At 38.2% G+C, this 23,541-nt stretch overlaps 1 protein-coding gene across 1 annotated transcript in view; it reads right to left on the minus strand.

The window, feature by feature from the left end:
• COG5 (component of oligomeric golgi complex 5) overlaps positions 1-23,541 on the minus strand; it is a 379,224-nt gene that overhangs the window by 166,514 nt on the left and 189,169 nt on the right. The window contains exons 8-10 of the mRNA XM_032761356.2: positions 19,005-19,170; positions 8,816-8,928; positions 8,541-8,618 (exon numbers count right to left, since the gene is read on the minus strand). Of these exons, the coding sequence (XP_032617247.1) occupies positions 8,541-8,618; positions 8,816-8,928; positions 19,005-19,170 (357 nt within the window). The remainder of the gene's footprint in view (positions 1-8,540; positions 8,619-8,815; positions 8,929-19,004; positions 19,171-23,541) is intronic.

A 23,541-nucleotide genomic window follows, 5' to 3' on the forward strand; every position in this document is an offset into this window, starting at 1 on the left:
GCACGGTATAGTCCCATGGTTCTTGCATAATGCATAACATTGTACTTTCTGCTCAATATTTTGTAAACCTAAAGCTGCCCTAAAATAAAAATTAATTTTAAAACAACTCTAGATATTGAACTACAATAAAAGGACAATAATTATAAAAATTATTTAACAAAGGAAAATGTAAAATAAAGGTTTTTTTGGGTAGAAATAAAACAAGCTGGTAAGAAGAAATGAAATACAGAAATTTCATCATAGCTTACAGTGAATTACAGAAGCATTGAAACCAAATGTTTTGAAAACAAAGAAATCTGGAAAATATATTCTTAATTTTCCTACTTGATATGAAATTAATAATGTAACTGTTTAAAATCCATTTTCTAAACCAAAGAAAACATATCTATTAATTTAGCTTTCAGTGAATTTCAAGTACAGACTACTGCTTGTACAAATTTTAGCCAAGTGTGGTGGTGCAAACCTGTAGTCACAGCTATTTGGGAGGCTGAGGCAAGAAGATCACTTCAGCCCAGGAGTTTGAAACCAGCCTGGGCAATACAGTGTGTTAGGTAACATGGGGTACCTTAAAATGGCGCCGTACCTTAAGATGGGGCCGGTTCCGGGTTCTTCTCCCCTCCTTGACCGGGCACTGTCTGAACCCGCCAAGGGAGGACCAGTCAGAAAGAAGCATCTCCCGCCTTCCCTTGGGCCTGCCCCTAGCCCAATCCACGTAGGCCCAAGGGATATAAAACCCAGCAGCCCTCTCTCTCTTCTCTTCCTTCTCCACTCGATACCTCCAATAAAGATCTCTTGACCGCGACCGGTGTAGTTTGGTCTCCGCCCAGCCCCTTTCATTGGTGCCGTGACTCGGATCGGGACTCCCCACCCCCCTCGGTGGGACCCTGATCCCTTTCGGGCTCAGTCCAGACCCCGGCCAGTCTTCACTCATTTTCCTGTTCGCCGACCTCTACGCCCAACACCGGCCTCATCTCAGTAAGTCTCCCCTTCCGGTGTCCGACACCAGCGGACCGGCTCCCGCCTCGGCCGCCCACACGGCTGCCATAAATCCTATTTTAGACTCGGCCTCCAGGGAGCAGGGTTCCCTCCTTTTCCTCCTCACTCGCCAGGCCTGGGCCCCTTCCCCTTTCTCGCTCCGAAAATCCTGGTACCAGGTGGCCCACGGCCCTTGGCCTCCTAGAGGCCCTCAGTCCTTTCATTTCGGTGACAACCGACTCGAAGGGTCTGACTCACAGCATGGTCATCGGCTGATAGGGGACGCCCTGCCCAGCCCTTTGCCATATATTTCCGTAAACCCCCTCTTCTCATAATGGGAGCCTCTGCATCCCTGCCGGCTGACTCTCCCTTACAATGCCTTTTAAATAACTTATCAGCCCTTGGTTTGGCTGCTGATCTCAAACCTACATGCCTCATTAAATTGTGCACTCAAAACTGGCCCACCTACCCCCTAGACAACCAAAACAGATGGCCCACTTATGGGTCCTTAGATCCCAACCTTCTCCAGGATCTCTACAACTATTGTGAGCGAACAGGAAAACAGGTAGAGATCCCCTAAGTTCATGGCTTCTTTCTTCTAAGGGACAAACCCAACTTCTGCCTCCCTTGCAAGCCGCAACACCTTATCGCTGCTCTCAAGCTACCAACCTCTCCTTCCGCTCCCGACTTTGATCCGGCCGACGAACTCCCCCCATACTACCACCCTCCACCTCATCTTCCGGTCGCCGCTCAACTGGTTGAAACCGGCTACCAACCTGGACCACACGAAGAACCAAACTGCTTACGCCCCACTCTCATGCATCTCCTAAGTCCTCTTCTCTGGCTTTCCGCCTCTCACATCTTTACACTTTCCTCCGCCGGCGGGTCCTCTTCCCAGCCCTATTCTCACTATGATAGAAAACGGGCTGGGACCCTCTCTTCCACATGTTCCACTTCGCCGTCTGGCTCCCACATCAACAAACACACCCCCTTCCTATGTTATACCACTAAAAACAACGCCTCCTCCCAAGCCATACATATCGACAACCCCGCCGACCCGGTCTGGGGCCAGTCAGTTACAGGAGGCATATATCCCAGCAATGCCTGGGCATATCCAACTCAAACCATAACTATTTCCCGTTCCCTCAAAGAGTCCATCTCTAACCAAACCTTTAACCAGCTTCTCCTCAGAAACTACCAGCTCCTAACGACTTGTGAAGACATGGCAGACTCCAGAGACAGTCTCACACCCTGCTGACCTCTTAAACGGCCAACGACCGGCAACAGATACCCAGGATTGGGAGGGAGGAGGGGGTAGGCCTGCCCTGGCACCCTAAATTAACTACCATCTTCTTTTCTGTTCGGGCAGACCAAACTCTACCCCTAGTACCCCAGATGGCTACAGCAAGCCGATTCTACCAATTCTTAAACACCCTTCGCTCAGACAGCTGGCTCATCGCCAACCCATCCCTACCCCTCAACTGGCTCACTGCTCTGGAGGACAAGGAACATTCATGGACTTCACGTCTAACGAAGTCTTCATGTATGGCGCCCTACTGCTTGGCCTCATACTCATAGTGTACCCCATGCATAACCCTGACAGTTCTCCCTGTGCCCCCTCCCCACAGCGCCCCCACTCAGCAGGAAGCAGCCACATGAACCACGACGCCCATTTTCCCCCATTTAAGAAAACAAAAAGGGAGGAATGTTAGGTAACATGGGGTACCTTAAAATGGCGCCGTATCTTAAGATAGGGCTGGTTCCGGGTTCTCCCCTCCTTGACCGGGCACTGTCTGACCCCGCCAAAGGAGGGCCAATCAGAAAGAAGCATCTCCCGCCTTCCCTTGGGCCCGCCCCTAGCCCAATCCACGTAGGCCCAAGGGATATAAAACCCAGCACACCAGCAGCCCTCTCTCTCTTCTCTTCCTTCTCCACTCGATACCTCCAATAAAGATCTCTTGACCGCGACCGGTGTAGTTTGGCCTCCACCTGGCCCCTTTCACAGTGAGACCCTGACTCATAATAAATAAAACAAAATAATAAAATAAGTAATTAAAAATTTTACTTTCTCAAAGGCAGCTTTTGAATAAAAAAGAAAAAAATTTCAGTACATTTTTTTTAAGTCTGTTATAGACAGATTCCAGTGTAGAAAAGATACTTGCTAGTAATGATTGCCCTAGGGAAAAAAAGTATTAATTTCTGAACAAATATTATAGAAAGCATATGACGTAATTCTAATATTATTTCATCCTGAACTATTTACACTGTTTTACTTCATTTTTAAAATAAATAAAATTTTATTCACAGGTATAAAAGGCTAAGCCACTAAATTAGAAAGCATTTTCAGTATCAGGATATATCCTTCTTAAATATCTTAAAACTGCAAAAACTTGTAGAGTAAAAACATTCTATTCATAACCTTTACCTTGAAAAGAGGTTACAAAAAGAGATCTTGGTGCATATATCACTCTTCAGTGACTCAAGAGATATATCATTATCTACTCCAGTTTGAAATTTCCTGAAGAATATAAGGGTTATTATTTAGGGTCCCCAAATCATTCTAAAAATCCTGAACTTTTTATAAAGGTTCTATTGCCAATGATAATTATCTTAACTAGAAAAATAATGTTCTTACTTGGTAGTTAACATCCTTAGCAAAAATATTTGTTTATTGCTTTATAATAAAGACGTATTTGAAGAAAAAGACTATTCAAAGAAATTGTGCTAAATATTGAGGACCTTATATGCTGTCTTTGGAGTTTTTTTTTTACTTTTCTCTTGCTCTGGAATTCCCAAGTATGGAGGGAGAAACGTCATTTTGGACTTTTCACTAAAGACTGATCTTTTCTATAGATAAGTACACTGAATTCCAAGAGACTAAATTTTTTCATAAATATTGCCCTCAAAAAAATTTCAACTAAACTGGTAATTTACATTAAAATTTATATATAAATAGGTATTTGTGTGTGGCATAGGAATATATTCTTAAACAGCGTGAGAATAGTCTCTGAAACAGCAATCTTTAATGGTTTTATTTTAATGAGAAGTTTTTTAAGTACATGAAATAGAGGAAAAGCATATATCCCTATACCTAACAATTCTTTTTAATCAATAATGGTTCACATGCATTTTCTTTCTCTTTCTCTCCTTCTCTCTCTTTCTTTCTGAAAGGGTCTCGCTTTGTTACTCAGGCTAGAGTACAGTGGTGCAATCTTAACTGACTATAACCTTGAACTTCTAGGCTCAAGCAATCCTCCTGCTTCAGTCTCCTGAATATCTGGAACTACAGGTGTACACTACCATTCCTGGCTAATTGTTTTAGTTTTTGTAGAGAGCGGTCTCCCTATGTTGCCCAGGCTAGTTTTGAACTCATGGCATCAAAAGATTGTCTCACCATAGCCTCCCAAATTGTTGGGATTACAGGCATCAGCCACTGTGCCTGGACTCATACGCATTTAAAATCTGGCCTGCACAAGTTGCCAGTGTTCATTCACCTTAAAAATTTACTGTTATCAAGAATTTATATGTGTTTTTATGTAGAAACTCTACCCAATGTAATAATATTACAAACATAAGCCTCCTAAATAGCAGTATTATTTACTTTTGATATTTTCATTAGATTCTCCTGAGTACAGTTGTTTCATTATAACTGTTCTTATGTTGTTTGTAGAATATTAAATTGTTCAAAAGGAATAACAATATGCAAAGTATTCGATAATAAAAGCTCAAAATGAGGCCACTGCACATAAAGACTAAATAGATTCATTTATGTAGAAAGACAGCCAAAATCAGAACAAATGAATGAAAACACTGCAAGTATAGTTATTTGTCTGTAAATATGAAGGCCCAATATTAATTATCCCATCTAGTAATAAATGCAAAACATGAGTGACTATACACCTTGACAAAAGCATCTCACTGTTTCTTTCACACAATTGAAAGCCAAGTAGAAAGCAGGGTAAAGTAAGCAGTTATGTACTGATATAAATATATGTGCACAAAAGAGTTAACATAACAGGTCTGAGTAGCTATTGTCAGAAAATCCTGATTGCAAGTTTGGTATTTGGCTAGCATCTAGGAACTCAGATTTTGAGAAGGACCTCATAATTCTCTGTTAAGAGTTGTTCACTGTACCTAAACTGTTTGTGACAATATGGTTTATACTGAACAGTTACTTTTCTACTGGGAGTCTAGAATTTTGGTATGTCTTTAGGCATTAACTAACCTCTGATAAAACTCTAGACTCACAAGCTCAAGTTGAGTTTTCCCAGGAGACAGCACTTTTTGCATGCTGTCATAACTTGCTGCTGGAAGAATCAAGGGGGTCATGTCTAACTCCAGTGGGAGAGGACTCCTTGGAAACTTGCATCTGGTCTCCTCTAGACCTTGCCCCATGCATCTTTTTTTCTCTTTGCTGATTTTGCTACGCAGCCTTTCACTGCCACAAATCATAGCCATGAGTACAACTATATGCTGGCGATGGCAGGGGCGACCTGTCTGGAGCAGCCACTGCCATGAGGCTGGCTGCAGTGGAGAGCTGGCAGGAGTCCCACCCACTTCTGAGTTGGAGGGGTGGGACCCTGCCCTCCTGGCTGTAGCTGCAGCTGCCCAGCCACAGCTGTGGACCCAGGCATCCCTGTGTTCTTGGGGACCTGGGAAGCCCCCTACCTCCACAGGCTTGAAAGTGCCTGCTCCCACTGCCTGGCCTCTCCCTGCTCCCAGCACCTACTTTGATTTCACAGCACAATTGAGGCTGAGCCCAGGTGCTGTCACATCTCAGCCGGGTGTGTGCATGCTCAGGGCAGCACACCAGCCCTCTGCCACCTTGGCCCCCTCCAGACTTTGGACACCAACAAGCATGGGAGGAAGACTGAGGGAGTGTTGAGGGCAGCTCAGTGAGGGCTTGCAGGTGCCCCTTGGCATGAACAGCCTCAGTGCTGTGGATGACAGGTTGATGGTGGCAGGAGGCAGAAAGGCTCCTGGGCAGAAATGGGTGAGTCCGTGGTGAGGACCTACATTTAAGCCAGGGATCTGAAGCCTGGGGGCTGGACTGCCAGTTCTGCGGACTGGAGTGAGAAGTTATGGTGCTTTTTCCAGGCCTGCCCATCGCCAACCACAGACCAATCAGCACACACTTCCTCCCTTCTGAAGCCCACAAAAACCCCCAACTCAGCCAGACGACAGGACTCTCTGCCTGTGGATAGGAGCTACCCACTCTGGGTCTCCTCTCTACTGAGGGCTGCACAAACGACGGGATGACCTGCCAGCAGATACAAGCTAAGCACTCTGGGTCTCCTCTCTGCTGAGGGCTATGAAGATGTCAGGATGACTAGCTTGCAGATGGGACCTACCCACTGCAGGTCTCCTCTCTACTGAGGACTGTACATACATCAAGATGACCTTCCTGCGGAAGGACCTACCCACTCTGGGTCTCCTCTCCACTGAGGGCTGCACAGGTGACAAGATGACCTACCAGCAGATACAAGCTAACCACTCTAGGTCTCCTCTATGCTGACGGCTGTGCAGATGACAGGATGACCTGCCCGCAGATATAAGCTAACCACTCCAGGTCTCCTCTATGCTGACGGCTGTGCAGATGACAGGATGACCTGCCCGCAGATATAAGCTAACCACTCCAGGTCTCCTCTATGCTGAGGGCTGCATGGATGTCGGGATGACCAGCCTGTGGATGGGACCTACCCACTTCAGATCTCCTCTACACTGAGGGCTGCACAGACATCAGGATGGTCTGCCTGTGGAAGGGAGCTAAACACTGCAGGTCACCTCTCCACTAAGAGCTGGACACTTGTGGAGATGACCTGCTTGCAGAAGGGAGCTACCCACTTCAGGTCTGCCACTCAGTGAAGCTCCTCTCTGCCTTGCTCACCTTCTAGTTGTCCACATACCTCATTCTTCTTGGATGTGGGACAAGAACTCAGGACCCACCGAATGGCTGGACTAGAAAAGCAGTAACAAACAGGGCTGAAACACGCCCCCACTACTCACCACGTTCTGGGCAACAAGAAGGAGAGAAGAGCTGTGGCCCTTTGGGGAGCCCACACCTAGGGGCACCCCGAGCCAGGGTTTTGACACCTTCTTTGGGATTCTACAGTTCCTGGTGTCTCTTGAGTTTCCAGGTGTCACTACATTCCCCTCATCTAGATGCAGGTGCCTGCAGCATAAGCTGTGTGCAGTACATCTGATCCAGCTGCAGCCTCACATGGAGCTAGCACCTGTGCTGACACCTGGAGCTGCCTGCCCTGCCACAGCAGCCAGTGTGCCTGGCTGTGCACAGTGGCCGGACCCCAGCTTGTCAATCACATACCACTTGCTGCTCTGTCCCTGGCTCGTGTTTGTCAGTTGTGGGGTCTGGGCCGGTAGTGCAAGCCAAGTGCAGCCTGCTAGGCCAAGTGGGCGGAACGAGCCCAGCGGGCATGAGCAATATTCAGGCAGAAGGCACCACTGGTCACAGGAGTTTCTGGCTGGCGAAGTGACACCCTAAGGATCCTGTGACACTGGGTCCTATCGATCCTCCTAATAAATCATCAAACTTGAGGGATAGTCCTGGAGGCTTTCCACACAGTATACAAAATATTTAATATTGTGGACTTACAAAGGAAATTATCTATACCATAACACTGGAAACTCAGGAAACTTTTTTCTTTGGGCTACTGGAGGTTAGGATTTAACGATCAGTAGAATCATTATCCTATGAATCATCAAAAACACATCAATATAATGAATAAAATGTAGAATCAGGGATTCCTATGCATAGAAAGAATTCTTATGGCCCATGAGGCTAGTAGATTGGTGGATGACAGAAAGATCTCAGAATATGGAAAATGAATATAGCAAAATACTTTATGGGAAAAATCAATGACCTTCAGTAAACACATTATAATGACTTCTATTTAAATGTCGTATTTATCAAAAGTTTTCCCTTATTCTCCAGTGGAAATTTTAAAGCACTTATAAGCCGTCATTTATATGACAGAAAATGAGAAATTAGTATATACATTACAGAAATTAATCTATAAATAATACTATTGCTAGCAGCTACTCCATAAACAAACACGATTACACTTATTTTAGTTTATTTATTTATTTATTTATTTTTGAGACAGAGTTTCACTCTGTCGCCAAGGCTGGAGTGCAGTGGCATGATCTCAGCTCACTGCAACCTCTGCCTCCTGGTTTGAAGCAATTCTCCTGCCTCAGCCTCCCGAGTAGCTGGGACTACAGGCATATGCCACCACGCCCGGCTAATTTTTGTATTTTTATTAGAGACAGAGTTTCACCATATTGGTCAGGCTGGTCTTGAACTCCTCACCTCGTGATCCACCCACGTTGGCCTCCCAAAGTGCTCGGATTACAGGCGTGAGCCACCGCCTGTAATGTAATGATTACATTTATATTGCAAGGAACATTTATAGTTGTCAAGAAATACACTTCTCTATTGCCATTTGATATGTAGCCACTCTATAAGGTAGTAACACAAATGATGCTGACTCATATATTCCTGTTTTGTACAAGAAAGATATAAGAATATTTTCAATTAAACATACCTTAACTATTTCTTCAATGAAACAAATGTGAGAAACAGGATCTCTCTTCTTTGCCAATACTTTTTGTAGATGTTGTACCTTAAATGAAACAAATGTAAAGCTTAGGCAAGAGAAAAAGCAAGAAAAAGGAAATGGCAACCTTTACGTACATTACCATCAGCTAGTGGAGGTATTTTGAATGCTCATCAATTAAAAAACCTGCCCAAGGTCACACAACTTGGAATAACCAGGAGTTAATCCATATTAATGTTTTTTCCACTCCTTCAAATATTTACCTGTCCACAAACAGCATAAATATGATCCATAAGTTTCTCCATATTGGTCCAGAGTGAAGCACGCAAAGCTGCAGTATTTCCTGGGGTTGGCATGGTAGATCGTCCAGGTCCCCCTGGTTATGAGTGAGAAAGACAATGAAAAATAAAGTTTTCCAAAGGCAAATATATATATATATATATGTCGTTATGAAAACCACACACAAGCTAAAAAATGAGAAGTTCCTTCTTTAGGAAATAATTTATTATGAGTAAGAATCTTAACCTTTTATGCTTAAGAAAAAAAGGGAAGGACACATACCCAGGAAGGATAAAATGGAAATTGATGAAAATGGTTTCCTATGAGAGGTGTGAGAATGGTGGGAAATGAACAGGTGAAAGGTACGGGGATGGAGGTGAGTCTTCCTCTGTTTCCTACCGCTCTCATGCCCCTTGTAGGAAACTATCTTCACTAATTTCCCATTTATCCTGTGTATGCACATGTGTGTGTATGTGTGTGTTGTATCCCCTTTCTTAAAAAAAAAACCCTAAAACTGAATATAAACACATACCAAAACAAATAAAGTATGTGTGTGTTGTGCCCTCCTTTCATAAAAAAAAAACTGAATATAAACAAATACTGAAACAAATAAAACTAACTGTATATCAAATTGACAATATAACCACACAGGAGGAAAACGATTTTAATTCACAGAATTTTTACTTATAGAACGCTGACTTTAGTGAGATACATTTATGCACAAAAAATTACAAAGAAATACTGAACTTTATTAAACAGATTTTTGCTGGATGTGGTATTGAAGTAGTAATCCTGAAATTAGTTTAGGTATATTTTGGAATGGAGCAAAATAAGGTTCTCAGTGTAAACAGAATAAAGACACAAATATGTAACGGGAATCAGAGGTATTTCCCAACTCTATCCACTGGAAAGTCAGAGAGACAATGGTTCCTCAATAGTAATAAGTATACGTAGTATCCAAATTTTGATTTCTAAGACCATTCTCCAATAAAAACAAAGCAGGATTCAGTGGAAAAAAGAGTGATTTCATATTTGGAGCAGTGAAAATACAAGGTGAATGTGGTAGATATTGTGCCAGGGAGCAATAAAGTATTTGAAGACAAATGAAGTTTTTCAAAAGGATACATCAAGTTGACTGGAGGGGGCTTCCACAACACAAATTTCAGAGAATTTGGCCATCCAAAATAATACTGATGGTAATGAATTATAAAACAATGATTAAAAAATAATTCATGAGTACACAGTGAAACTCAAATGTTTAAAAAGGATGGAAATGCTCTTTACAAAAGAGTATCAGCTAATAAATGCAGAAAGAATGACAGAATTAGAAAAAATATCACCATTTTGCAACTACTTGTTGCAAAGTTAATTAAGAGAAAGAGTATGGATGGACACCAAAACACTAAGTGAAATGTTATTGGCCGGGCATGGTGGCTCATGCCTGTAATCCCAGCACTTTGGGAGGCCAAGGTGGGCAAATCACCTGAAGTCAGGATTCGAGACCAGCTTGACTAACATGGAGAAACCCCATCTCTGCTAAAAATACAGAATTAGCCAGGCATGGTGTCGCATGCCTGCAATTCTAGCTACTCAGGAGGTTGAGGCAGGAGAATTGCTTGAACCCAGGAGGTGGAGGTTGCGGTGAGCCGAGATTGTACCATTGCACTCCAGCCTGGGCAACGAGAGCAAAATTCCATCTCAAAAAAAAAAAAGTTATCGAGAACAAGATATTCATCACATAGTCTCAAAGTACGCACCTATAAATTACTAATTACAAAGATAAGAGCATAGTATTACAAGGAGCAATCTGGCATATGCCAATTTAATGAAGTGATCTAATTTAGCATCAGCAACAATGAAACAAACTGAAATAATTTTGTTGCTTTCCTGATATGATGTAATAGGAAGTACACAACATCATCTTACCAATAGTATGTTTACCCTGAAGCTAATCATGAAGAAAATATCACATGAATCCAGACAAATTCAGATTATGAGGCTCTCCAAAAAATGTTAATGCCATTAAAAAAAAAAAAAGCCAGTGGTGCTGTTTTTTATTAAAGAGACAAGACAGCCAGCAGAAAAGCATGATCCCTGATTGGTTTCAGTCAGGGGAAATCAACTTACATAAACAACATTTTGGGGAACAATAAAAGTTTGAGTATGAGCTGCACCTTAAATAATATTAATGTATCAATACTAAACTTCTAGAGAGTGAGACTGTCTAACAATTTTCTTGTATATAACACATGCAGGAATCTATATGTAAAGGCTTGAAATGTTTCAATAAAAAAATAGAAATTTTAATCCCAAACTGAAAGGCATACATTTCACTCCAAACTAACGTTTAATACCGGCAGTAGAAGAGCTCATCATTGGTTAGTCAGTCTATATCCCCGCTTTTACGGAGGACAAGATCAAGAAAACCAGAGGTACTGTGTGTGTAAACTACCTCACTCTAGTTTTTCAACAATTCAGAAAAGAATTACACGTACCTTTAGCAAACAGATGCAGTTATTTCTTTAATCTGATAACAGTAGCAAGCAATAAAATAATCTATGAGAAAGATGTTGGCTTAAAAAATACAGATAATACCTGTTTGAAATCTGCATCTAATGAATCTTTAGAATATTTGCAGTGCTATGCAAAGACTATTAAGGGAAGGTATACAGGAAATGGATAATACTGTAACAATCTGCAGCTGTCTCATATAAAGAATGAACTCATAACCGAGAAAAGGGTATGTAGTACCTTTATGAATACTAAAAAATATAGGTCAAATTCCTGGAATATGTATGACTTGGTTTTATTATAATTATGAAACCCTTTAACCTATTATTCTTTTAAATACAAGCAGAAATACAAGATATTGCCATTACCAGTTAGCTTTAATAGATTCAAGAAACAAAATAGTCTCTTAAGTTTTATTTAAGTGATGAAATAAACTAAGAGTTCCTCACAGATATAATACTTGAAAAATGGTTTCTAGTTAGTGATGGTGGAAAAAAATCATTTTCTTACTCTCTTCTCTTGAATGCCAATGAAAAGAAAATCAAACAAAAGTAGAAAATGTCAACTTCAAAGAAATAAAGAATAAAACAAAACTTCAAACTTGAGATTATGAAGCATGCATGCCAGTTGCTGTAGATAAATCAAAATGAAGAAGGAACCAGATAGATGACACCTTAGATCATTAGGAAGAAGTAAATTGCTTTTAAAACCAATTGTAAGAATTTGCACAAGCTATCTAAGGATTCTTTGATTACAGCTGAGATCTACAGATTAGGACAGGCCAGGGAATGTTCAACACTGCAAAATGTAAAAAAAAAGAAAAGCTGAAGGAAAATCATAAGGAATTGAATTTATGTTGTTTAAGAATTAGCCCCTAAGTGTGGAGAGACTACTGGAGGTAAAGTGAGATGAAGAAAAAAAAAATACTGAGAATGCTAGGATTCAACACTGAAATGGCTTAAATAGCTTTACTGGGAGCCATACTGAGCTTCCGAATGATACAAATTTTGAGAACAGATGTGCTCCCAAGGTAAAAAGAAGTAACAAACTGGTCAATGGTTATTGTAGACAACAAACCTAAATTAAACTGCAGACTGCTTCAGGTATCTCCCTTCAGCCATGGCTACACCATTCTTCAATGAATAGCTAGCACTTTTCAATGATGAATAATCATCAGAAACAAAGCAACAATGGACTTAACATAAGACACTGGGGAGGGTGGCAGGAAGGAGGAAGAAAGGAATACAAGCTAAAAGCAATGATAAACATAGATCACCAAAGAAACAATAGAAAGGGATACTCAGTTTTCCACTGTCTCAAAATAATTACTGGAATACTCACTGGAAAAATATTATAGAAATTAGGACCATATTAGAAAAAACAAGTTACAATAAACGAGAGTGAAAACACAGTAACACATGTGAAATAGGCAAGAGGAAATAATACAAAATGAAGTAAAATGCAAAGATACTGGAAGCAAAGTGAAAAAACTCCAAGCAAATATCAAGAGAATCAGACTTCCACATCCATGACACCCTCTCTCCCACATTATGCCCAGCACCAAGTGCAAGAAGATACTAGACATGGAAAACAACAAATATCTGATATATGCATAATGTTCCTGAAAAGAACAAATGGAACAGAAAAACATTCAATATACAATGGAAGAAAACCTTTCTATAAAAGGGAACATACTTCAACACACATACATACACACACAAAAACTGACACACAGCATTCAACTCTGAGACATATCCTAAAGAAGTCACTAAACTTCAAAGATAAAGGAAAAACCATTTGGACAGTCAAGAAAACGCAAGTCAGCTAGTGTGGGATAAAAATCTGATTAGTCTCATAATTCTCTAATATAACACTAAAACCCAGCAGTTGCTGAAGCAATGTCTGATGGTAGATGGGACACTCCATTTTCCTTTCATATGAAGGGACTTCAGCTAAAGTAACTTTCTTGCCTTCTTTCCCTACCTCTTACTCAATTCTCCCCATGTGAAGAGGAGTGAGTGATGAGTGAATCTCAATAAGAAACTGAGCATAATTGGCTCAGTCTCTTCCTTTCTCTGTTGTTGAAGCTTTGCATATATAAAAGGTGCATTCTGACCAACATTCTACCAGTGGTAAGTATAGTGGGAAAGGCTGAATTGGGAAATAAGTTTAATTTTGAGGTGATATATTAAAAAACCCATGTGGATATAAATCTAAGCTATGCCTTTTGGTGTATTTTTTTTAACAGTAATAAAACTAACATTACAATTGTCATCTTTTTGTCTCCTACATTTGTGTCTCATTTTCCAATTCAGTGGGGTAAGAAAAACGTTATTTATCGGGACACACACAGCTACAAAATTCTAAGGGAAAGAAAGTGTAAATAAAAATTTATGGCTGGGCGCGGTGGCTCACGCCTGTAATCCCAGCACTTTGGGAGGCCGAGGCGGGCGGATCACGAGGTCAGGAGATCGAGATCACGGTGAAACCTCGTCTCTACTAAAAATACAAAAAATTAGCCGGGCGTGGTGGCGGGCGCCTGTAGTCCCAGCTACTCGGAGAGGCTGAGGCAGGAGAATAGCGGGAACCCGGGAGGCGGAGCTTGCAGTGAGCCGAGATCGCGCCACTGCACTCCAGCCTGGGTGACAGAGCAAGACTCCGTCTCAAAAAAAAAAAAATTTATACCTGGCCAAATCATTTAAGCGTAAAAGCAAAACACACCACCAACTACGCAAGGACTCAAAAAGCACAGTACCCATAAAACATTTTGAAAAATCAGCTGGATTACGATATCCAGCCAAGGGAGAGAAGAATATAGAAATGGAGAGGTCTGGTATAACCTCTATGGAAAATAGTACGGAGATTTCTCAAAGACCTAAAGTACATCTACCATTTGATCCAGCAGCCCCACTACTGGGTATCTACCCAAAGGAAAATAGGTCATGTATCAAAAAGACACCTACATGTGTATGTTTATCACAACGTAACTCACAATTGCAAAGATAGGGAACCAATCTAAGTGTTCATAAAACAATGAGTGGGTAAAGAAACTGTTGTGTATATTATATATATAATATATAATATTATATTATATATAATATATTATATATATTATATAATATATTATATACAATGTATAATATTATATATAATATACAATATATAATATATAGTATATAATATATAATATATATATACATACATACATACGCACACACACACCATGGAACACTACTCAGCCATAAAAAAGAATGAAATAATATATTTTGCAGTAACTTGGATGGCACAAGCGGCCATTACTCTAAGTGAAGTAACTGAGGAGCGGAAACCTGAATACCATACGTTCTCACTTATAAGTGGGAGCTAAGCTATGGGTATGAAAAGAAAGAGTGGTATAATGGACATTGGAGACTCAGAACAGGAGAGCAGGAGGGATGTGAGAGCTAAAAAACAACATATTGGTACAATGTACATTACTCAGGTGACCATGCACTAAAATCTTAGACTTCACCACTATACAATTCATCCATGCAACCAAAACCCACTTGTACCCCTAAAGCTACTGAAAAAAACAGAAAAGAAATGCAGAGGTCATGTTAAAAGAACCAGAGATTAAAATCATTTAAAAATAGAAGAAAATGTAAAAAACACTAATCATTCAAAAATAACATAATTAACAACAGGCAAATGAGGATGGGGGGCGGGTAGGGAAAAGTTTAAGTATGCCTATTTCTCACATTTAGTAGTAAAGACTCAATAGACTTAGTAACAAATGACTTCAATTTCTTAATTTTTAAAAATCTTTCATTCACTACTATTAAATTTAGAGGTATCAATTAGGATCTTATGAAGAAGCGTTAATTGGAAATTCATTAAGTCCTTGATGTCACATAAATTTCTAATTATTCTGTTGAATGAAAGTAAAATACTTTTTTATTTTATTGTATTTTATTATTATACTTTAGGTTTTAGGGTACATGTGCACAACGTGCAGGTTTGTTACATATGTATCCATGTGCCATGTTGGTGTGCTGCACCCATTAACTCGTCATTTAGCATTAGGTATATCTCCTAATGCTATCCCTCCCCCCACCCCACAACAGTCCCTGGAGTGTGAAGTTCCCCTTCCTGTGTCCATGAGTTCTCATTGTTCAATTCCCACCTATGAGTGAGAACATGCAGTGTTCGGTTTTTTGTCCTTGAGATAGTTTGCTGAGAATGATGTTTTCCAGTTTCATCCATGTCCCTACAAAGGACATGAACTCATCATTTTTTATGGCTGCATAGTATTCTATGGTGTATATGTGCCACATTTGCTTAATCCAGTCTATCGTTGTTGGACATTTGGGTTGGTACCAAGTCTTTGCTATTGTGAATAGTGCCGCAATAAACATACGTGTGCATGTGTCTTTATGGCAGCGTGATTTATAGTCCTTTGGGTACATACCCAGTAATGGGATGGCTGGGCCAAATGGTATTTCTAGTTCTAGATTCCTGAGAAATCGCCACACTGACTTCCACAATGGTTGAACTAGCTTACAATCCCACCAACAGTGTAAAAGTGTTCCTATTTCTCCACATCCTCTCCAGCACCTGTTGTTTCCTGACTTTTGAATGATGGCCATTCTAACTGGTGTGAGATGGTGTCTCATTGTGGTTTTGATTTGCATTTCTCTGATGGCCAGTGATGATGAGCATTTTTTCATGTGTCTTTTGGCTGCATAAATGTCTTCTTTTGAGAATTGTCTGTTCATATCCTTTGCCCACTTTTTGATGGGGTTGTTTGTTTTTTTCTTGTAAATTTGTTTGAGTTCATTGTAGATTCTGGATATTAGCCCTTTGTCAGATGAGTAGGTTGCAAAAATTTTCTCCCATTCTGTAGGTTGCCTGTTCACTCTGATGGTAGTTTCTTTTGCTGTGCAGAAGCTCTTTAGTTTAATTAGATCCCATTTGTCAATTTTGGCTTTTGTTGCCATTGCTTTTGGTGTTTTAGACATGAAGTCCTTGCCCATGCCTATGTCCTGAATGGTATTGCCTAGGTTTTCTTCTAGGGCTTTTATGGTTTTAGGTCTAACATGTAAGTCTTTAATCCATCTTGAATTAATTTTTGTATAAGGTGTAAGGAAGGGATCCAGTTTCAGCTTTCTACATATGGCTAGCCAGTTTTCCCAGCACCATTTATTAAATAGGGAATCCTTTCCCCATTGCTTGTTTTTTTTCAGGTTTGTCAAAGATAAGATAGTTGTAGATATGAGGCATTATTTCTGAGGGCTCTGTTCTGTTCCATTGATCTATGTCAATAAATGTAATCCAGCACATAAACAGAACCAAAGACAAAAACCACATGATTATCTCAATAGATGCAGAAAAGGCCTTTGACAAAATTCAACAACCTTTCATGCTAAAAACTCTCAATAAATTAGGTATTGATGGGACATATCTCAAAATAATAAGAGCTATCTATGACAAACCCACAGCCAATATCATACTGAATGGGCAAAAACTGGAAGCATTCCCTTTGAAAACTGGCACAAGACAGGGGTGCCCTCTCTCACCACTCCTATTCAACATAGTGCTGGAAGTTCTGGCCAGGGCAATCAGGCAGGAGAAGGAAATAAAGGGTATTCAGTTAGGAAAAGAGGAAGTCAAACTGTTCCTGTTTGCAGATGACATGATTGTGTATCTAGAAAACCCCATCATCTCAGCCCAAAATCTCCTTAAGCTGATTAGCAACTTCTGCAAAGTCTCAGGATACAAAATCAATGTGCAAAAATCACAAGCATTCTTGTACACCAATCACAGACAAACAGAGAGCCAAATCATGAGTGAACTCCCATTCACAATTGCTTCAAAGAGAATAAAATACCTAGGAATCCAACTTACAAGGGATGTGAAGGACCTCTTCAAGGAGAACTACAAACCACTGCTCAATGAAATAAAAGAGGATACAAACGAATGGAAGAACATTCCATGCTCATGGTTTGGAAGAATCAATATCGTGAAAATGGCCATACTGCCCAAAGTAATTTATAGATTCAATGCCATCCCCATCAAGCTACCAATGACTTTCTTCACAGAATTGCAAAAAACTACTTTAAAGTTCATATGGAACCAAAAAAGAGCCCGCATTGCCAAGTCAATCCTAAACCAAAAGAACAAAGCTGGAGGCATCACGCTACCTGACTTCAAACTATACTACAAGGCTACAGTAACCAAAACAGCATGGTACTGGTACCACAACAGAGGGCTAACCTTTAAAAATCTCTTTAAGACCTAAGATTCTTTTATCTCTTTTTATCTAGTACAACTTAAAAGTTATATATATTCAGTATTATGTAAGGTCACATTTATATAGCAAATATAAAAATAATAGGCCAGGCATGGTGGCTCATGCCTGTAATCCCAACACTTTGGGAGGCCAAGGAAGGAGGATTGCTTGAGGCCAGGAGTTCAAGACCAACTGGGGCAACATAGGAAAACTCCATCTATATTTTTTTAAATAAAAAATTAAAAATCTAAAAAAAATTAAAAATTAATAAATAGCCACTTTTTTTACTATTAGCTATGGATCAGGAACTGTTATTAATTCAATACGAGTTATTCCATCAACCCTGTGATGGATCAGAGTGCCTTCAACAGAAAAATGGGAGGAGAAAAACCAGAAACATTCACTATAGATAACATTTTGGGGAATTTTCCTGAAGACTGAAGAAATAACATGCAGGTAGTAGAGCTGAAGAAAGAAATTAAGATATATTTATTTAATTGGTTTTAAGCAAAAGGAGATACAATAACACAACTGTATGTGAAGGGAAAGAGATGCAAAGAAAGAAACATTGTCAACCTGGTGGAAAGAAGGCATCTGCTAAAGCAATACCTTGTAGTGATGGGATCTAATACAACTGCAGAGTGCTTGGTCTTTGCTGGGAGAAAGCATAGTTCATCCTTACCAACAAGAATGAAGAACAAATATAAGGGGAGAAATGGAGAGATGGAGTGGCAGCAAGTAAGTAAGGATGGACATAATCTGTGGTCTTTTCTATCTTCTTTTATGGAGAAGTGTGTGTATATGTAAATATCACCAGGTATGTCTTGGTAGGAAAAGGTTTACAGACTCCTAATGAAAGGCTACTCCTTTCTACCTTGAATTTACCATCCTTTAGTAGTTTTCTTTAGACTTTACCATAGTTGTAAAGTTGCCAAGGATTTTATCAGTTTCTATTTCCACAGTTAGTCATTATTTTTCCTGGGTATCAGAACTATCATAAAGAAAAGTCCAGAAAGCTAAAGTAGAGATGGCATTCCTTAAAAAAATATTTTCTGTTTCAATAAGAAGTATATGGGAGGATAAGGATTTTAGAAGAAAAATATGTTCCTTGCCTTTTTATTTTTTATTTTTTGCATCTGTTTCCTCTCAACTAAATGACGCTACAGTTTATGGATCTTTATCCAGAAGTTCTGAATATACCAGTTGGCCAGTTCAACTCACTGATTAGACAAAAAAGATATAAATAAATTCTGAAACATAATTTCTTCTCTCATTTTCTGTCTACTAAAAAATGAGTCATTAGATTGCTTTGAAACATGAGTGTTTCACATACTATTCAAAAGACTTCTCAGTTATAAATAAATAAAGAAGCTAAATATAAACCACATCCATACCTCTCACAGCTGACTGGGAAGGCTGAGTCAAAACTTTTATGTCTAATGCACTGTTGATATTTTCTTCTAAAGTTGCACAATATCCATCCACAACACTGGTAATAGTATCCTTCAAAGTTCCAAGATTATAGAAAACCTGAAGAGCTGTTCCGACTTGAGTTGGATTCTTAAAAAAAGGTGGGATGGGGTGGAAGCAGATATAAATAGGAAAACAAACAAAATCAATATAAATACACAACTTTAAGCAGGACTTCAGCAGTCCTATCATATTTAAATACTACTATATTTTAAAATTATCAAAGACAAGAAAAAACACAATTTGAAGTGAAGATTATTTTTAATCATTATTTATTTCATAAAAGACAAAGTTAAATACTATGTATATTATTTTCCCCCTTACTATTTTTGTCCTCCTTTAAAAAATAACAAGAAGTTTGAAAGTTGAGAGCTGAACCATGCAGACTTATTCATTATATTTCACTGACCCATTAATTCATTCTAACTACAAATATTTATACAGTGCCTACTGTATCTGTCATAGCTCTGAGTGCTGGAAAAACAGTAGTGAAACAAAACCAATTAAGTTCCTGTCTTCATGGAACTTATTGAGAAATGTACAAAACATAACACAGAATAATGGGTAGTAACAAGTGCTATAAAAACGTGAGGTAGGGAATAAGAATAGAGTATGATGGGAATTATTATACACAGATTAGTCAGATAACGCACCTCTGAGGTAATATTTAAACAAAGACTTGAATATACTGAGGGGGTCAAAGGAAGATATAGGAAAATACAAATCTGGGCAATGGTATTAGCCAAAGTGCTGAGAGAGCAATGTGCTTAGTATGCTAGGGAAACAGCAAGAAGGCCATGATGGAGCAGAGTGAAGCAGAGAGGCAGAAGATGAGGGAGGTATTGAAATACCATCAATGAACAGATTATGTCTAGAGTGATATAAATGGGTTGTTGGATTTGTGGCTAAGTTAACGAACAAATTATCAAGCTAGAAGTTGAGACACTGACATATATTTTCAGGCCCAAATAACTCAAAATCCTCTCACACTTTAGTAAGTGTCTGTTATTAGAGACACATAGTTAAAATGCTAAATTATTTCATTAACCTATTTTCTACACTAAGTTTATTTTAGCAGGTTACCTCTGAAATCTGTTGGTGTTATTTTAAAAATAGTACATGCTGCAGATATACACATGAACTCACACACAGAGGCAAAGTAGACTTAGCTTGAAAATAACAGGAAACATGGCTGGCGAATAACAATACTCATTTGAGTTTTTTTTTTAATTAAACAAGAAAAAGAACCAAATGGATATTATTTCAAATTAAAATGTTCTAATAAAAAAGCTTAATATGGTCATAATAGAAATTAATTCTATGTTATAAATTCTCTATTAATGTATGGTCAACAAGGAAAATAAGCTATTTCATAAAAAATTATTAACTGAAAACAAGGGGCATAGCATTTGCTTTTACTGTTATTTCCATTTTTTTCCTTTCTCCCAAGACTGTTTTATCTTAAACTTTTTAGTAGAGACCAAAAATCAAAATGAGGCAGCTGTAAAGAAATTTCCCATGTCATTATTTAAGTGTATGTATAATCCAAGAAACCACTACTGGAGCAACATCAAAGAATACTTTCACCTCATAAAACTAGAATACAGATATACTTTAAAACTATATTTATTGCCTTTACTATTATCAGAGGATCTGAAAAGCATAGCTTCTCCACACTCAGTACAGTTTCAGTGTTATCAGCTGAATGTACATTGTAAGATTTATGCATACAACAACTAAAAAACACTTAAATTTTTCACTTAAAACACCTAGCTAAAATAAACCACCCTTCAAAATTTCCACTCCAAAAATTACTAACTTTCAACTTCTCAAAACATGTTTGAAAAGGTTACTTCTGAAATCTATTGGCGTTATTTTAACGTAATAGTGTATTACATTACAAATATAGCTCATCATTAAAGCATATATTACAGCACTATTTATAGTACTGACAATTTACAATATTTAATAATTCTAGAAGTAATTTTAAACTTGTCAAATAGCATGTTCACTTTTTCAATTAATGGCATTCATATTTAAAGCTTAACACATAGATTATGCCAGTTAAAAAACTGCAAAATAATTATCTGAAATAAAATTCTTTAAGTAACATATATACAGAGGAGTATGCTAATTATGTAAGCACAGCTTTATTATCACAAAGTGAATACACCTAGTTAACTACCACCTAGATCATGAAGCTAAGTATTATCAGCACCTTTGAATCTTGTGTAGCTCCCCAAACTGCACCTTTCCAAATATTATCACTATCATTACTTCTAACACCAAAAATTTATTTTGTTTTTGAATTTCACATTAATGGAATTATACAGTATGTATTATCTTGTGGCTTGTCCCTTTTACTCAACATATTTTTTTGTGAAATTTGTCCATGTTGTTGGATGTAGCAGTAGTTGATTCATTTCTTACTGCTGTGCAGTATTCCACTGTAGTAATTTGCTTTAGTTTATCTATCCTACTGTTGATAAATAATAGGCTTACTTCTACCTTTAGGTATTTTAATTTATGCCACCATGAACAATCTGTACACCTCTATTAGTGAACATATATACACATGCATTTCTGCAGGCAAGAGAAGAATTGCTAAATCATATTATTACACTTAGAGTGTGTAGATATTGCCAATTTTACAAAGCTACTGCAGCAATTTACACTCCCACCAGTGATACATGAAAATTGTGGATGCCCCACAAATTTGCCAAAAATTCAAATGATCATTCCTTTAATTTTGGCTATTATTTTGAGTGAGTACTATGATTTTAATTTGTATTTCTATGATGACTAAAAAACTGAATACTTCTTACATGGTAATTACCCATTTGGATATCTTCTTTTGTGAAGAACTTATTCATATCTTTTGCCCATTTTTTTAACTAGTTGTTTTTTGTCATTTACATATAAAGTTGTTTATATATTTTGGATACAACCACTTTGATAATTATATATACTGCAAATATGTTTTCCCACTCTTAATGAAGTATTTTAAGGAAGAGAAATTCCTAATTTGAATGTAGCCCATTTTATCAATCTTACTCTCTACGGTTTAGTACTTTTGGTATTGTTCAAAAAGTGTTCCCCACCCCACATTCATAAAGATATCTTTCATTCATAAAGTTATCCTCCTGAAACTCTATTGGTTTATCTTTCATTCTCAGAAATACAATTCGCCTGGAATTAATTTCTATAGAATGTGAAATAGGAGTCAAGATTAGTGTTTTTCTACATGAATACCCAATTGATCAAAAAAAGAGCAAATAAAAATCACCCGCACTCCCGAAAAGCCACCTTTGCAATAAACCAAGTTTCTAAATATGTGTGGGAGTTTCTGGACTTTCAAATCTCTACCATTTCTCTATCCTTACAATTCACCTATCTAAATTACTGTAGCTTTAAATACCAGATTTGGCAATCCTCTGCCTCTCTTCTTCAATTTGATATAGGCTCTTCTTGATATATGACACTTTCATATAAATTTCAAAATTGGCATGACAAATGTCCTTTTTTAAAAAAAGTTTTCAGGTATTGTTTGAGATTACATTAACTCTATAGATAAAATTAGAAATAATGGATATCTGTGTAATATTGAGTCCTCAAATCCATGAATATGGTATCTCTTTTCGTTTACTCAGGTCTTTAATTTCTCTTAATGTTTTATAGATAGTTTTCTGTGAAAAAGTCTTATATATCTTTAGTTTAAATTATTTCTATTATTTTTGATATAAATTGTATGTTTTTAAATTTTCTGTAAACAATCAGTGAATTGTTTTGACTTTTCTATCTATATAACCATGGTATTTCTGAATAATTTTTATTTCTCCCTTCCCATTCTCCTCTATCTCATTGCTTTTATTACTTTGGCTAGGATCTTCAGTATTGCACTGAGTAGAATAAGTAAGAGTGGTATTTTTGCGTCATCCCTAATATCAAATGGAAAGCCTTAAATATTTCACTATCGAGATTTTTAGAAATGTTCTTTATCAGATTAAAGATACTGGCTTGCTATGACTATTTTTAATCATGAATTGATTTTGAATGTTATTAAGTATATATTGAGATAATAATTTTCCTCCTTTACTGGAGAAATTATATTTCTGGAATAAAGCCATCTTGGTCATAAAATATTATCAGTTTTAGATCTCTGTGGCTACGTTTACTAACACTTTGCTTAGTATTTTTGTACAGATTTTAAAGGAAGACAGCTAGTAATTTTACTTCCCTACAATATTCTCGTTTTCATATTAACATTATCTTGGCCTCATAAAATGAGCAGGTAAATACTTTTGGTCCCTCTTTCTCAATTCTTGGATACAGTTTACGTAACACTGGTTTATTTATTCCTTAAATGTTTGGAAGAACCGCCCCAGTGAAGCTGATTGGCCTTGGAGTTTTCTCCAAGGAAAGGTCTTTTTAATAATAAATTCAATTTTGTTAATAGATATA

The sequence above is a fragment of the Hylobates moloch genome, unplaced genomic scaffold (assembly GCF_009828535.3).
Source record: "Hylobates moloch isolate HMO894 unplaced genomic scaffold, HMol_V3 SCAFFOLD_1, whole genome shotgun sequence".
Lineage (NCBI taxonomy): Eukaryota > Metazoa > Chordata > Mammalia > Primates > Hylobatidae > Hylobates > Hylobates moloch.